At 41.3% G+C, this 16,106-nt stretch overlaps 1 protein-coding gene across 4 annotated transcripts in view; it reads left to right on the top strand.

The window, feature by feature from the left end:
- The window catches only part of LOC311006406 (ELKS/Rab6-interacting/CAST family member 1-like), a gene marked incomplete at its 3' end in the record, with an annotated part of 118,412 nt that overhangs the window by 40,672 nt on the left and 61,634 nt on the right, over nt 1-16,106 (top strand). For all 4 annotated transcript variants that reach the window (XM_083999230.1, XM_083999233.1, XM_083999231.1 and 1 more), the window contains exons 13-15: nt 371-511; nt 2,185-2,325; nt 4,020-4,213. In XM_083999230.1, coding sequence (XP_083855356.1) covers nt 371-511; nt 2,185-2,325; nt 4,020-4,213 — 476 coding nt within the window. The remainder of the gene's footprint in view (nt 1-370; nt 512-2,184; nt 2,326-4,019; nt 4,214-16,106) is intronic.

Consider the following 16,106-nt stretch of genomic DNA (forward strand, 5'->3'; position numbering starts at 1 on the left):
GTGTAGTTCTATAGCTGGAGAGCGTCTATAGTGTTTTAGTGGTTGTGAATTTTACATCTCGTGCCAGAACGTCTTACGTGTCTAAAATCACTGTTGGCTGTTAGATCCTGTCAAAGCTGCCATGTACATAAAGTTTAATGCGACTGTTATTGGTATAGAAACTTGATATTGAGTGACTGTGAATGGCTGCCGGAGTGTATGAGGTGATTTTATTCTATGTCTGTTCTCCCTTTCCATCACTCCTTCTCCCTTACTTACCTTTTTTCTCCCGTCTACTTTCTTTCCTTTGTCTCTCTCTGTCTTTTTAATCCCTATCCCTCCTTCATCCTCTCCTCCTCCTCCTCCTCCTTCTCCCTTTCTGTGTTTTTAGGAGCGAATCATCGAGCGCTTGAAGGATCAGCGGGAGAGGGAGGAGAGAGAGAAAGGAGATGAGATGGAGTCCAGCAAGAAGGAGCTGAAGGAGTTGAGGGAGAAAGTTTCCCAGCTGCAGGCTGACCTTGCTGACCGCGAGGTAGAACACACACACACACACACACACACACACACACACACACACACACACACACACACACACACACACACACACACACATACATCCATATCTGCACCATAAGTCAGAAAACACTCTCCTCCACCTCTCTGAGTCGCTGTCTAGGAGACGTGATTGATCTATCACTGCAGAACAGACCCTCGAATCCTCCCGCGGTCTGCACACCGAAGGACAACAACGATAAAACTGTCACGTTTCCTTGACAACAATATGCAAAAACCACAACCAATGGAAACGGTGATGGGAGCTCAGCTCTTGTTGCTGTGACCCCTGTGATTCATACAAAACAGCAGAGCAGAGGCAGAGAGAGAGAGGGAGAGACAGAGAATGACAACACATTTTCAGACGATGTCGTCTCTTTATTCACCGCAGCACAGCTCAGTAGGAAAGTTTCAATTAACCATTTCAGGAAAGCTGTTTATGTATTTAACACAGTGTCAGCTCAGAGATTTAAGTAGGTGCAAACCCACTCTTAATAAGTGTTTCTTAAATCATGTCCATCCCACAGGAGAGGAAGACAGTTGTAACCCCGAGCAATGACCAAATATTAACGAAAGAAGTGAACGAAAACACAATCAATCAAACCACTGCCATGTTTCTGACCTCACGTCGGAAAGATGACAGAAATATCCACAACATGATAGACAAGATGCAGCATTTTAATTAGTGAGCATAAGGGATGCTGGGAGGTGGAGTTTTTATTTTTGGATGGAGCCAGGTTAACTGTGGAGCTTCTTTCCCCCCTATTTTCAGTCTGTGTGCTAATCTTAGCTGACCACTCGTTGGCTGTAGCTTCATATTTAGCATAAACACGTGACACTAATGTCAATCATCTCGTTTCGCTCTTGGCAAATGAATAAAGAGGTAAGTTTCCCCTCTAAAGAAAGCACAATTATTCCTTTAAATCTTATACTAGTGAATAGTCCTTTGTGCCTTTTCTGATTGCTCAGCTATTTTTTTTGTTATTGTGGGGTCATAAACCCCGTTGCACTCCCATTATATAATTTCAAAAATACATGGGAAAAGTCGGGGAGAAAACAAGCGTTCCTCTCTACACTGCTAAACACAGATCTGGGGTTTGTCTGACAACAGCAATATATATGTGCACCTAAATATAATCAGAGTAAGCAGCAAGGTTCCTCTGACCAAAGCCCAGTCAAACATGATGATCTGTAGTCTGGAGTTGGTATTGTCAGTCAAGGGTAAAATTACACGTCTGGGTGTCTGTCCTTCTGGTCCCGCTGGTTTCTGTTTCACTGCCCCTACCAAAAGAGGAAAAGACCAGAAAAGAAAGGGAGTGAGAGACTTCACGGATGGAGGGATTGAGCTGGAAGAGTGAGAGAAGAGACAGGTCATGGGAAAAGGTTTTGAAGAACAAGGGACAGAGTCAGTATCCAAACTGTGAAGGGACACCTTAAAGGGTCATTCCAGTTTATTACAGCTTTGATTTTGGCTGTAATCTTTATATTATTTGCTTGCACGTGAATTCACTGTGCAATGTAGGTTTCCATTGCTCACCCTTATGGTTTTATGTCATAATAATTACAATGCCAACACAACTGGATGAAAATAAATAGACGGGTGTTCATTTACTTGATCAACACTAACTCATAACGATTTCTTGTCTCCTCCAGACATCGGTGTTGGATCTGAAGGAGAAGGCCTCCTCTCTGGCTTCCTCCACTCTGAAGAAGGACAACAGGCTGAAGAGTCTGGAGATCGGCCTGGAGCAGAAGAGGGAGGAGTGTCTCAAACTGGAGAACCAGCTTAAGAAGGTTAGCTTCAACACATCGTCAGTGACCAGTGACATAATCAGACAAAATCTGACGCTTTTGCCAAAACGAATTGCCATGATGGGTAAACAAGATTCAGTCAAACATCAGCCATGATATACGGGGCTCAGCAGCGTACATACAGGACATACAGTACATACTGTACATACTGTACAGGGAGAAACACAATTGAACAGAAGTGGAGGGTTTTAAATGAAAGAACCTGTCGTCTTTTCCTTCTTTCTTCCCTTCTTTGTTTTCCCTTAACTGTTTTCCAAGAGAGATGGCTGGCCGTGTGTGTGTGTGTGTGTGTGTGTGTGTGTGTGTGTGTGTGTGTGTGTGTGTGTGTGTGTGTGTGTGTGTGTGTGTGTGTGCGCGTGTGTGTGTGTGTGTGCGTGTGTGTTTTCATATCACATATTCTCTCCCTCCCACACAGCAGCCCATAAAACGGTGTGTGTGTGACGGCTTGCTGACAGCCTTACAGTCATTTTCACAGAGTGGAGAAGACAGCACCACCACCACACCCTGAATGTGTATGCAGGTCTGTGTGTGTGTGTGTGTGTGTGTGTGTACGTGCGTCTGAGCACGTGTGTGTCTGTGTGTGTGTGTGTATAAGTATGTGACAGAAAGAGAGAGAGAGAGAGTGAGAATGTGTATGAAGGTGTCAGTGAATCACTGGTGTTTCTCTCATTTCATTTGACTTAATTCCTGAGTCTCTTTCTGTTACCGTGGATGGAAAAAAGACGGAGAACTTGCATCTGTGTGGAAACTGATTGAGATTCTGCATGTGACATTGTGTGTGATGTTTTTCCTTTTTTATTTATTTTTCGCTCTCTCTCTCTCCTCCACCCAGATCTTCTTATAATATCGTCAGACACCCAAACATTTCCTCTCCACATAAAGACCTGTAAAAACTGTTGTGCACTTCCAAAACTAATAGGGTTTATGTATTGTGGGATCAAACATGTGCATGTGCGCGTACGCACACGCACACGCACACACACACACATACATACACACACAAGTCAGTCCAACCCAAGAGCAACATTTGCTTCTGGGAAACACACACAGCTGTTCTAACCTCTAAGCTGGTTATAACTCGTTTTTTTCTTTCTTTGTTTTATTTCAACTTTTTATTTCTCGTTTTCGGTGTCTTCTGCATCACTGAGGAGAAACAAGGACGCCATTGCAACTCAGTTTACCTTACCTCTGTGTGTGTGCTTGACTTACACTTATTAACAACCATAAACCAGCTGAATAACAAACACACACATTTATAACATACCACATTAACCCAATACTTTGATTGATGACCAGTTACCTGAAATATTTACATTCCCATCAACCTCAGCTGCTATTTACCACCTGTTAGCATGCTAACATGTTTAACTTGGATGTGAATATTACTGTACTGATAGACCTGCACAATTCAACCTACAGTACCTGCATAACACACAAATCCAGTGTCTGTGAGAATCATTTTATTAAGTACAAAGTAGTTAGAGACCATTTCTACCCTGAAGCAATATGAAAAAGTCATGTGTCACTTTCATCAAATCTATCCACCCTATCCTCAGCACACATGTTGTTATTGGCAGATTCTTTTTAGTGTGGATTTATCGCTTCCATCAAATGGTGGTCACCTCATTTTGAAAGCTAACGCTTGGTTTATTTGTAATAATTAATTTTGGTTCCAGGCTCAGAGTGCAGCGGTAGAGTCCCAGGCCAGCACTGAACTCTCTGAACGCATCTCCTGCCTGGAGCAGGAGGTGACCCAGCACAAAGAGGATGCTGGGAAGGCCCAGTCCGAGGTAGAGCGGCTGCTGGAGATCCTGAGGGAGATGGAGAATGAAAAGAACGACAAGGAGAAAAAGATCCACGAACTGGAGAGGTGAGAGGGATGAACCATTGGGTAAAATCCTAAAACCTGAACTTTTATAATGTTCCTGCATCTCTGTCCTTCTTCTGTTAACCTCAGTAAATAGAAACCAACAAAGACTGTCTTTACCTGTTAAAATGATCATTTAATAGAAGAATAGGCTCCTTTCTGTTGTCCATTTGCGGTTCAATTTCAGGCAGCACACTATTGGAGTCTATGGTAATATTCCCTAAAGTACTAATCCTTTAGTTATCCTGTTTTCTCATCCTTTCCTCTCTCTTCTTTCCTTCCCCTTTCTCCTTTAATTTCTACTTCATTCCTTCTTCTCTTCATCGCCTCCTCTTACTTTTGTCATTTCCCTTTACTCACATGTGTGTATACATAAATGTGTGTACACTCATGTGATTCTGCATCTGTGTGAGTGGGTTTATGTTTGTTCGCGTGCGTGCGTGCGACCATCACACCCCAGAACTCCCTCCGCTTCTCATCTGTGGCATTCCCAGCAGTCGCGAAAACAGGCCCCTCCCTCCGCTGCGTCTCAGCAGCCAATGGGGGGGCTGGTGTGGGACTACCTGGGCACGTGAGTGGCTGGTGGCCCTGTCAGTCAGTTAGACCGATGCACGAGAAAACGTACTTTGTCAGAGGACGGGTATGAGAGCACTGTGATAGCGAACAGTCCCATGTGGAGAAGTCGACAAGTATCAACCACCACAGGACTATTAAACTGTAATTAAAATATCGCCTGAGTGCATTTGACATATATAGTCACCTTCACAATGTTCTTTTACTAACTTTATATTGTAATTTATCATATTAAAGCTTTAAAGGCACAACGAGGAGTTTCTATTCGGTTATAAAAAAGTCTCACGTTAATGTGGATGAATCTCCGCTACCCACACTTGTTAATGGGCCCATTTTCGATAAATATATCGTTCTGTTTCTATCGTTATTTTGTTATTATTAGTGGTGGCGGAGATGCTGGTCGAGCCGACCAGCGTTTTTTACTTTCGGTTTTAGTGACGGTTTATGGTCGGAACTACGGTCGGAACTACGACGGTATGTGAACCTCTTTGAACCTCTGACTTTAATTATTGATGAATGAAAACATGAGTCCGTCTTGCGCCGGTCAAAAGAATTTTACGGTGCGCGCGGAGGCTCATAAATGTAGTGTGAAAACGCTTCGCTTTTCCAAAACTCCTCGTTGTCCCTTTAATAATGGCATGTACAAGCATGCTCTTAGGTATAATTCTTGAAAATACAAATCCTTTAGAAATGATTACATGTGTCAACTGCTGATAACAATTGATGAATCATTTTTTAAAGTAAATAACTTTCTACTGATGATTGGATAAAAAGGATCAATTCGATGTCACTGCTGGATTTGGGAAATTAAACAGAAATTTCTCACTATTTTCTGAATTTGATAGATAAACAATTAACTTGTTAAACCGCTGATGGATAATCAAAACTGTTGGTTGTTTTCACTGAGTGGATCACATTGAAAATAAATAAATGTGATTTTCCAATAGATTTGACTTTTGACAGCCTTTTCCACATGGGACATAGCTGAGTATGTTCACTAATAATCACCATCAGAGAGTTGCAGCATTGGATCAGTATTTGCTAGACTTCCATTATAGTTTATTTGGACTGTTCACAGATTGGGAAAAAAAGAAGAAAAAATACCAGTAATCGGCCCTAGTCGTACTCTTGCACGTCTGTGCCATCAGCAGAAGTTTTTGTCGTCTGTTATTCTGCAGTATGACAAGCCAAACTGCTCCCAAAAGTTTGTAAAATGAGGGCAGAGTTTGGCACCAGAGTCTTTGCTGTATCGCCTGAATCTCTTTGAGCCTCTGTTCCTGTCAATGATGCAACTCTTTCATTTAGCGGCTCTGTTTTCACGCTGCACTTTTGTTTTACTTTCAGCTGAGGATGCTTGACTTGCAGAGTTTAACACACTCTTTTTCTTTCATTAGGAGTCTGGACAGTTCACAAAGTTTTTTTTGTTTCTTTTAATTTCTTTTTGAAATAACAGGAATGAAATGTTTGTTTCTAACTACTTTTCTACCTGTTTGTGTAATTTTGGATCAACCTGTCTGTCTTAAGCTCTTTATGTCTGCTAATATACACTATAGTATCTCCCTCGCTCACTACTCTTAATCTGTCTAAACTTTCTGTTTGTATCTAATTATGTGTCTGCCTGCATGCCTGCCTGGCTCTGTGTTTACCTGTCTCCCCGAGTATCTGTTCCTTTCTCTCTGTTCTGTTTATGAACCTATCTCTATGAAGAGGACTATAAAATTGGGAGCCTCAGGAGATAAAGCAACTTCTTTCACAAACCTCCCCCCTCTTAAGGAAGGTCAGAGGTCGTTATCTCATGGCCAAGAGTCACATAAGAGCCGCAAAAAAAAGTGAAGTCTACAAAGAGGTTGAACTGGGTTGTGTTTCAGTTGAAGTGGTGAGAGTAAATTTGCCTTTGAGGGCTGGATGGGTTAGATCTTTCTATGGTTATGAAAATCTGTCTCTCTGTCTGTGTGCATCTCGATGCCTTTGATTTCTGAATATGCTGTCTGTCTGCACCATCTCTCTCTCTCTCTGGCTCTTTAATCTTCTCCTTCATTTTCCTCCTTGGACATGATCTCTATCCACTCCCACTCTAAACTCTCCCCCCTCTCTCTCCGCCTCTCCCCCTGTCTGTCTGTGTGTTTAGTAGTTTGACTGCAAGACTAATGGTCGTTAATGATTTTGGGGAGATTCAGTATTTCCTCAGTGTCTCCGTCTGGCCAGTAGAAATAGTAGACTATTAATAATTCAGCACCTGCTGACTTAAAACTGGTGGATTTTAACTGCATGTGTGTGTTATTTAGTATGCCAGTAGCCACAGATGCAGATTTACAGCGGTGCTAAGTTTGAGGATAACATTGTAATGTAACTTTATAACCATTTAAAAGCGCAGATGGGTGCACATGTGGGATTTCTTACATCATGTTAGAAAGATGTCTCCCTCTCCCAGTGGATAACTATAAAATAAAGGCTTCTCAGCAACTTATATTTAATATCTGAACTTTGCAGGCTGCTCTCATGAAACTGGGAAGGTATTAAATTCAGAGTTAGTTCAGCATGTTTGAGAACTGTATCCTATAATAGAGAAATGAGATTAAGTAGATTTTTACGAGGAAATTTAACTCTCCTTTTACACCCAAGCACACACATATATATTCTTTACTGTGAAGGAAGTGGTTTGTGGAGGTTATTTTATAAAGCATGTGATGCTTTATACATGTTCTCATTTAGGTTTCATTCGGCTGTGAGATGTGCGATGAGGAAAACTTCAGCCCTGGTTGACTCACTGTGGTTAAAATGGTCATGAAAAGGGCAGAATTAACAGTTGGCAGTGCCTTTAGCTCATGTCGCTACATGCCCGTCAAGCTGTCTGTTCTCAGATGAACAAATGTTGCAGCTTTACTTCTAGATATTGATTATAAATTAGTTAGCTAATGTTAGCTCCAGAAGTCACATCTAATTTGATTCAAAACAAGTGCACCACATGCTTACATATTAATATTGATAATATTTTCCTAATATTTAAAATGGCATTTTTTCATGCTTAACATTACATGAAAACGTTTAATATTGGACTCAAGTCAGCAAATATTAGTGGTAAATATGTACCGGTATGTAACCTATGACTCCAAAAAAATAACTTATAATCTTGTTAGTTAATGATTTGCTGCTTTGCCCTCAGTGCAACAGCATTAAGTAAGTGAGTCAGCAAGTTTCAACAACATTTAAAAAAAGGGAAAAATTAACAAGAACGTCCACCCTCCAACCTCCTACACTGAGTGTCTCTGATTATGACAGGTCTAGTCTGGTAAAATATGGTTTCTGATTCATGGTTAGGCCATTAACTGGTGTTATCTTTATTTTTTCGTACTACCCACTGTCAGGGTACCACTGAGACATGTGGTTGCTCTGATACTGCTTTTCTACAGAGGATCTTTCCATGTTTCAGGTTTTTCATCAACCTGCAAGCGTTGACTCTGTAGGATCAATACAAGTGTTCAAGCACAGACTTTATTCCAGGTCTACCGAACCCTGCTGTGAGTTTAAGAGTTAGCCTCGAGCTAACAGGTATGTCAGAGGAGGATACATTTGCCTATGGCCAAGTCTTAGCTTGGCACCGAGGCTAACCCGAGGCTAGGAGTGAGCAGCGGGAACACTGCTAATGAAAAGATCAGATGTGGGTTAAATAAGGGTAAAAATCAAACCTCTGTCTTTCCTCTCTAGTGTAAATCCAGCTGTAATGGTACCAGGTTATTTATTTCAGTAACTAGGATGGTAATTGGAGCAGACTGAGTGACTTCACACTGAGGGGAAATGGAGCTGAAAATCTGCCCTGATGGCCAAAATAAAGGATTTGGATGGATGAGTGGAAAACAGAGAGAGGGGGAAGAAAAGAGGAAAAGGGAAAGGGAAAGGTAGGTGGTGGCGGCGGCAGCGGTGGCGGTGTTGGTGGTGGAGGGAGAGAAAAAAAAAAGCAAGACAGAACTGCAATAACGGGTGGAGACGTGGAGAGAGAAAGAAAAGAACAGGCAGCATGGTGGGGAACTAGGGAAACAAAAATGAAACTGACAGAAAATACAGGAGAGGGAAAAATAGCGAGGAGAAGGAGGAAGGAGGTTTGGAGATATGTGGAGTATAAACCAGAGTAATGGGAAATTAGAGAAGTTTATTGCGTGTTATATTGTTCTGTAATGGACAATTTGTTTCTGGCACGCCGTTGTTAGTGTGCGTTCCCAGGCAAGAGCTCACCCTGGAGTTCAGGCTCTGCCAGGTTGACCCAACACACGAGGAGTGATTGAGGGTGGGGAGTGGTGGGGTGGAAGGGGGGGGGTGTATATACTGTACGTTTGAGGTCAACCAGTACCAGGAAGTGAATTTCCCATCTTTATATGTTTGCATGCTATATTGGCTTAAACGGCGGAGACACTTTTCCACAACTCAGCTCATATGGCCCCAGTGGGCAGCAAAACGAAGTCGTCGGCAATATCCAAAACCGCCGAAGAAGAAGTAATTCATACTGAGCACGCTCTCCTCGCTTCTGCTTTGATTGGCTAATTGCTCGCTTCTCTATTATATGGTCCGTGATTGCGTCTCTGTGCCCCGAAGCGCTCGTCGAGGTCAAGTTTACAGAGGTCGCGTGAGGTGAGGAGGCGTCTGGTGACTGGACTGAAAACAGGGAATACCTCTGCATATGACCTGTCTTGTCTTGTCTGTCTGTCTGTCTGTCTCTCTGCCTGCCCAGCTGTTTGCCTGGTCATGCCTGTCTTCCTGTCCGCCTGCTGTTTCTCCTCACCCCTTCCCTGTCTGTCTGTCTGTCTCTCATCTCTTTCCTCTTTGAAGACTGATCAAGCCGGCTAACCTAACACTCGACTCCTGTCTCCCCTCTCACCTTTCCCTCTCCTTCTCCGTCTCTCTCTCCCCCTCTCTTTTATCTTTACAATGCAACACTCTCTCCTGCTCTACCCAGTCTTGCCTCAAGGTTAGTACTGCATGCCTATTTTTCTTCTTCCGTCACTGTCTCTCTCATCTCTCTCCTTCATTGTCATACTGCTTGTCCTTGCATCGAGACACTCTCTCATCTCCTTCATTCTGTCATAAACCCTGTTTTTAATCATTCTCATCATGTCTGTCTGTCTTTGAAGAAGACACCTTGACTTTCCCTCTGCTCTCTTTCTCTGTCACATCGCTGCCTCTTTGAAGAGGAAACATTATTGTCTCTTCCTTTTCACTCTCCATTATGACTCTCTGCTAGCCTCATCACGACACTGGCAGTCTGAACTTCAGTGCCACCGCTAAGTTTAATAACTTCAAATCTGAGACGACCACAGCAAACAAGCAAAAAACGTTGTAACGGAGCATCGTCATTATTAACTTGGACGTCTGTGAACTTTTGCTCAGGGGTCTCCTTACTTCTGTTGGGTTTCTGTCTTTGTGGCTCTTCCAGAGAAATCACAGCACATTTTGTTCCTGTCACTACTTTTGTTAAGCAGTTTGAGATGGACTGGGATTCAGCTCAAGTTGTGGTGAACTTTTTACACTGTTCAACTCAGATTTCACAATCTTCTCTGGTCTATTACCCTGTGTTTAGCTCTCAAAATTGTCATGACCTCAGCAATTAGACCATTAACATATTGTCTTGGGATTTTAGAGGAATAGTTTTACATTTTGGGAAATAAGTTTATTGGTGTTTTTATTAAGAATTAGAAGAAAAAAGATGATGCTACTCTCATATTTAGAGGATAAATTTGATGGCGAGTTCAGCATAAAGACGGAAAGGCGGAGGAACAGCTAACTTTGTTCTGTCCTAAGGTGGTAAAGTCTGATTAGCAGCATCTTTAAATATTAGGATTTCTGCTACCTGTCTTCTAGCTATGGTGTTATATTTAAGGACCGGGGAGGGTCTCAAAAAAAGTGAATGTTTCGTAACTATTTATTTCAGCATGGCGTCATTTGCTTTGTCCACATCGTCTTTTTCTGACTTTTACATATATCTATTATCTGTGCTCAGAAAGTGACTCTGTAATGAGATTTCAGCATGCGAATACCCAAAGTCTGACTTTGGTCGTTTTTTTAACAGACATATCAAAGTCATATTGAAATTTCTCTGACCTACGCATTGTGATCGACCACATAATAACCACTTCTTCCTTCTGTTTCCTGCATAAATGTGGTGGTCGGAGTGTTTTGTGCGCTCCGCTCTGCTCTAAAGGTCTTCGTCTCCCCAGTGCCGACCGTCTTTGCTCGTCCTCTCCTTTTTAACTTCTAGAGGCACTGTTCCCCTGCCGTCTTGTCAGCCTTTTTCACTGCTGTTGTTCTGGTGTTTTGTGATTCAACTCTAGAGGGGGAAAGAAACAAAAGAAAAAGTTAGCATTGCCTTGCTGTCTGGTAGACGACAGAAAACTTCTTTTTCTTCTTCTGTCCTTTTTTTGTGTTTTTTTTCCCTCGTCCTGTCTTTTTTTTCTGGTTGTTTTGATCTTGAGCTAAGGAACTCCTCATCCACTGCCAAGTGTCAGACATCAAGGTTTCTGTAGCTTAAAAAGGAATTGCATTGTTTCTTTCGCGTGTGTGTTTGTGTGTGTGTGTGTGTGTGTGTGTGTGTGTGTGTGTGTGTGTAATCCCTTTGAGGTCCTGTGTATGACTCTGAGCATTGAGGCTGTGCATGGATTTGTCAGCTAATTGGTGACAACAAGCAGACGCACACAGACACACTAGTGCGGTACAACAGACAGTGCATGTTGGTTTTTTTCTGTCTTCCACACACACAAACACACGTGCTAGGAGGAATTTGCAAGCTAATGAGTGAAAACAATATGATGACTACTGAGAGTTATCTAGTAAAAATACCTGCACACGCACTGACACACATACACACACATACACACACACACTGGGCGGAGGGGAAATGAAAAACATTATTTTTCTTACAATTTTGATTAGTAATATTATTCTGCTTCTTAGTATTATCATATTAACATTTTGTGTTTGTTGCTTTAATTCAACAGAGTAACAAATGCAGCCTGAAGGTTTTTAGAATACAACATGCAGACAAATATTAAATTGGTTACTCAGCTACAAACAGCTTTCTGATGCTGAACATTTGACAAAACTGATGAAATACATAGATGATCATAAAACAACATTTTTATAACAAATCAGAAAATATTGTAAGCTTTAACTGTGTTTAAATGTTCAGTCGGCTCTCTGTTAACAAATCTGTTACTTTTGTTGGACAAAAACTCATTTACAGACAAATAAATGTGCAGCTGTGACTTGGAGGCAAATTAGATTTTGTCATCTGTAGTCATACTGGATCTGCAGCCACTAGTCAATTAAGCGACTTACAGAAAAATTCATCAACAGCCAGATTGATTATTGATTAATTCATAACTTCTCAAGCAGAACTGCCAGACAAGTTCCCAGGGTGCAACTTTTCAAGTGTGAGGATTTAAAGCTACTGAATATATTTGCAGTGAGGACAGTAAAACAAGCTAAACAGTACGTCACCTCAATCTTTGAGCAATTTCTTTTATATTTTGATATTTTATTGACCCACAATTTAATCAGAAAATAAACCAGAGCATAATCAGTAATGAAAATAATCATCAGGCGAAGCTGTAAGATTATTAAAATCCACCGTTTTTTACAGATGTGGACAGATGTAAACGTGTTATCGATTCCTTCAGAATCAGAAAAAGTCACACGTCGAGTGTTTTTCGAGCTGATCATTAAAGGAACGCCACCGTATGTGATGCATATAACAGTGTACTGTCAGCATCGAGACGTGATGATCGTCTTCCTGTGCTGTTGACTGTAATCTGGAAATCAAATCAGAAGACGAATATGAGGCTGAAGAACAGAGTGTCAGTGTTTAACTCCGGGACTTTATCGTTCTCCATGTTCAACAAAGACGGTGCCAACAACAACCTCAGCTCGCTGTCACATGCTTACACTGTTACTATTATCTAAACACTTTCAGTCCAGTGCATTGTTAGTTCTGAAGTGTGGATATATCCCCTAAATCTGATTTATTTTCATAAGGACAGATGCAGTTAAGAAAGATATTTCATTCTGTCTGCAGTTTGATCACAGTATTTTTACAGCTAGTTTGGAGTAACCCATACAGTGGTGGTTTATATACACACACAGACGCACACAGACAGGCCTCAGCTCCTTATTTACCCCACAAATTCACTGGTCTGCCTGAGGGATTTCCTACAGTCATTCTGCAAATCATAAATTAAGCATTTCTTTCTTTACTCCTCAGAAACGTCCTCCTTGTACTGTAAGTTTTTCTTCCCCATCAGCAGTGGGCAAGACTAAACTATTATGTTTTTGATGATTTTTTTTCTTATGTTTTATAGTTTTTACAGGCTTAGTAAACCAAACCAATATTTCCTGTATTTTCAAAGGAAATACTGAATTCCGAATAGTTAAAAGGAAATCCTTGATGTTAATGTTGGGTGAACTATGTGCAGTAAACATACATGAGGCCCCCGAGCATTTCTGATCAAATATTTATACAGGTCTCCAAATGTAATATTAATATTACCTTAATGTGGGTCCCTGAATATCAGCAGCATACTAATGAGAGAGGCTAAAAAGTTTTTCTCTTTTTTTGGGAGAGTTTCATGTTTACTGAAGTTTATGAGATTGTGTGTCTATGTGTGTGTGTGTGTTTTTATTTTTTACCAGGAGTTGCGAGCAGTGTTTGCTGTTTTCTTTTTTACTTATGAAGCTTTAATGAAGGCTATTCTATGTTTGTGTATATGTCTATGTTGGTCAGTATATGAGGATATTTTTGTGGGTTTTGCAAAATATAGGAAAATCAAACACACTAACATACTTGTCGCTGTCAACAAGTATGTTAGAGTGTGTTTACATTAGCACATAATATATGTTTACAGTATCTGCCACAGTGTTTACATGTGTGTATTTCTGTGTGAAAAATGGATGCATGTGATGTTTTGTGCAGAAATGTGTGTGCGCTTAAAAAAAAAAATGTGTGTGTGGTCCGGTCCAGAGATTTGATCTAATACAAAGCAGGTTGTGTTGGGAGTCGGGCATCGTCCCCGTGTGTGTGTGTGTGTGTGTATGTGTGTGTATGTCCTATCGGCACATTTTCGGTAAATTTGTGCCTTCATGTCCATTTATTCTGCGTGTCAAAGAGTGCATGATTGTGTATGTGTGTGTGCCCTGTGTGTGCAGATGTGGTTTCGCTGCACATTAGTATGTCGTGTTTACAGCGCTGTGGGTGAAGTGAGCTCTCTGGTGATTCCGCCTCCTCCAGCGGTTTGCAGCAGTTGTTGAAAGTGATTTCAGAGGGAGAGAGAAGGAAGTATTTTACATATTAAAACAACTTCAAATGGAGCCGAGCCTTCCGCTGAGCAGAGCCACCGAGTTCAACCAGCAACTCCTGCTCCTTGTGCAATCAAAGTGTTTTAGTGTTTAATTAAATGTGTAAAATGAAAACTGTGTTCAAGTTACATCCGGTTTGTTGGTCAGGACCGCGAGGAGGGGGAAGTGGAAAGCCGGGGTCACGATGACACACGATGTATTGGTGAAGAATCTGAACTTGCGTCATAGCATCACAGTTACATAATAACACAGAACCAATCTTCATCTGATACTGAAGCAGGGAAACTCCGCTCTCCTGCCTGTTCCACATGAGGATGAGATAAAGAAGACAGAGAATGAAATCTATTTATTTGACATAATGATGCATTTAATGTCGTAGAATCGTAATCATGACAAACCCACAGGCTTCAGCCTCAAAGTCAACATCCCACTGTTAGTGCAGATATAAAAGTGTAGAAGATATCACAGGATAAATTATGAGGTAGTGCATGATGTGTAGAACATGTAGAATATATCTATTTGAATTAATGTCTTGTCAAACTCTGTCAGGATGAATATGTGCTATGAATGTGAAGGAATTAGGTTCAAGAGTTCACTGTCTTTTATTTTCAAAGGACCAGACAGATGAGTGTGTACTATAACAGTGTTTCAGAGGAACTCTGATCAAAAGAAACAATTAGTCGATCAACAGAAAGATCATTCTTCTGTCTTCAGCTTCTCACATATGATGCATGACGTCCTGTATCATTTTCTTTATTTAATGTGCTGGTTTTTGACCTTGAATCTATTTGAAGAAATCACTTTGAGCACCTGGAAACTGTTCTTTTTATAGAGGAGTTGATAAATCAATCGCTTTATACACAGCAATAAATAATAATTGCCATATAAGTTGTAGCCTTAAAGATAAATTGTATCATACAATACATATTTTGATAGATTTCTTTATGTTTAACATATAAAGGTGGACTTACAAGCAGACAGAGACAGGATATATGCAGAGAACAGAACCATACAGCAAAAAAAAAGTGTTTGTTTGGCTGTTCTCGCTTTGCTCATCTGTGATCCCTGTTCAGTTTTTTTTTAGAGAGGGGAAGAGCGGTCAGAGGGAAAGCACAGGAGATGGAAGTGACAAAAGAGGGAGAGGCAGGAATCAGTGAGAGGAAAGGACGAAATGGTCCATGGTCCGATGAAAATATTTTATCCGAGGGAAAGGGTAATGTTGCATTTGGAGAGGGTGTGGATTTCGGAGGAAGCGGAGCAGTGAGGAGAAGAACATCCGTCCTGATGCTTTGGCTTGACGCAAATAAACAGTCGCTTTCATGCAAGTAATTATAATGCAGCGTGTAAAAAAATGGCAAATAAGCGGAGGGAAATAGCAGCGTTGGTTTGGGAGAGCAAGACATTTCCAAATAAGCGGAGGGAGGATGAGGAGGAACTCGCTGCGGTCTGATGCAAATGCGCGATAGTTACCCATGCAAATGATCTGCGTGCTGAAAAGTGATACAGGCAAACAAGTGAGGCTGGAGCAAAACAAGTGTTCAGCATTAGCGAAAGGGCAAGGGGAAAGACGGAGAGTGTGAGTGGGACCTCGCTGTTGAGTCAATAGGAAACATCGCAATCTCGGAGTCTATTCCTCATGTGCATACACTCACATACATAGAGTAAATGTAGCATGAAGTGGGGAAACCTCAGAGAGCTAACCAGATGGTTGAAGCTTCCTGGAAATCCTCCAATAGGAACATTCCTGCCTGTTTATGACCTGTTACACACTCACACAGGGCGTATAGCTCTAAAATTGATCCCAAATATTCAAATAACTGGATCCCACATGCAGGGTGCAAACTGAAATCAGAGGAAACCAAAAACCCCCCTCCATGCTTACTTCATTTGCATTCCTGTTTCACTGATGCAATATGCTGCACATGGAGGCCCTTAAACGATGCACACAAAAATAATACAAGTGAAACCTGCACACACACACACACAC

This window comes from Trachurus trachurus, assembly GCF_905171665.1.
Source record: "Trachurus trachurus genome assembly, chromosome: 23".
NCBI classification, from domain to species: domain Eukaryota; kingdom Metazoa; phylum Chordata; class Actinopteri; order Carangiformes; family Carangidae; genus Trachurus; species Trachurus trachurus.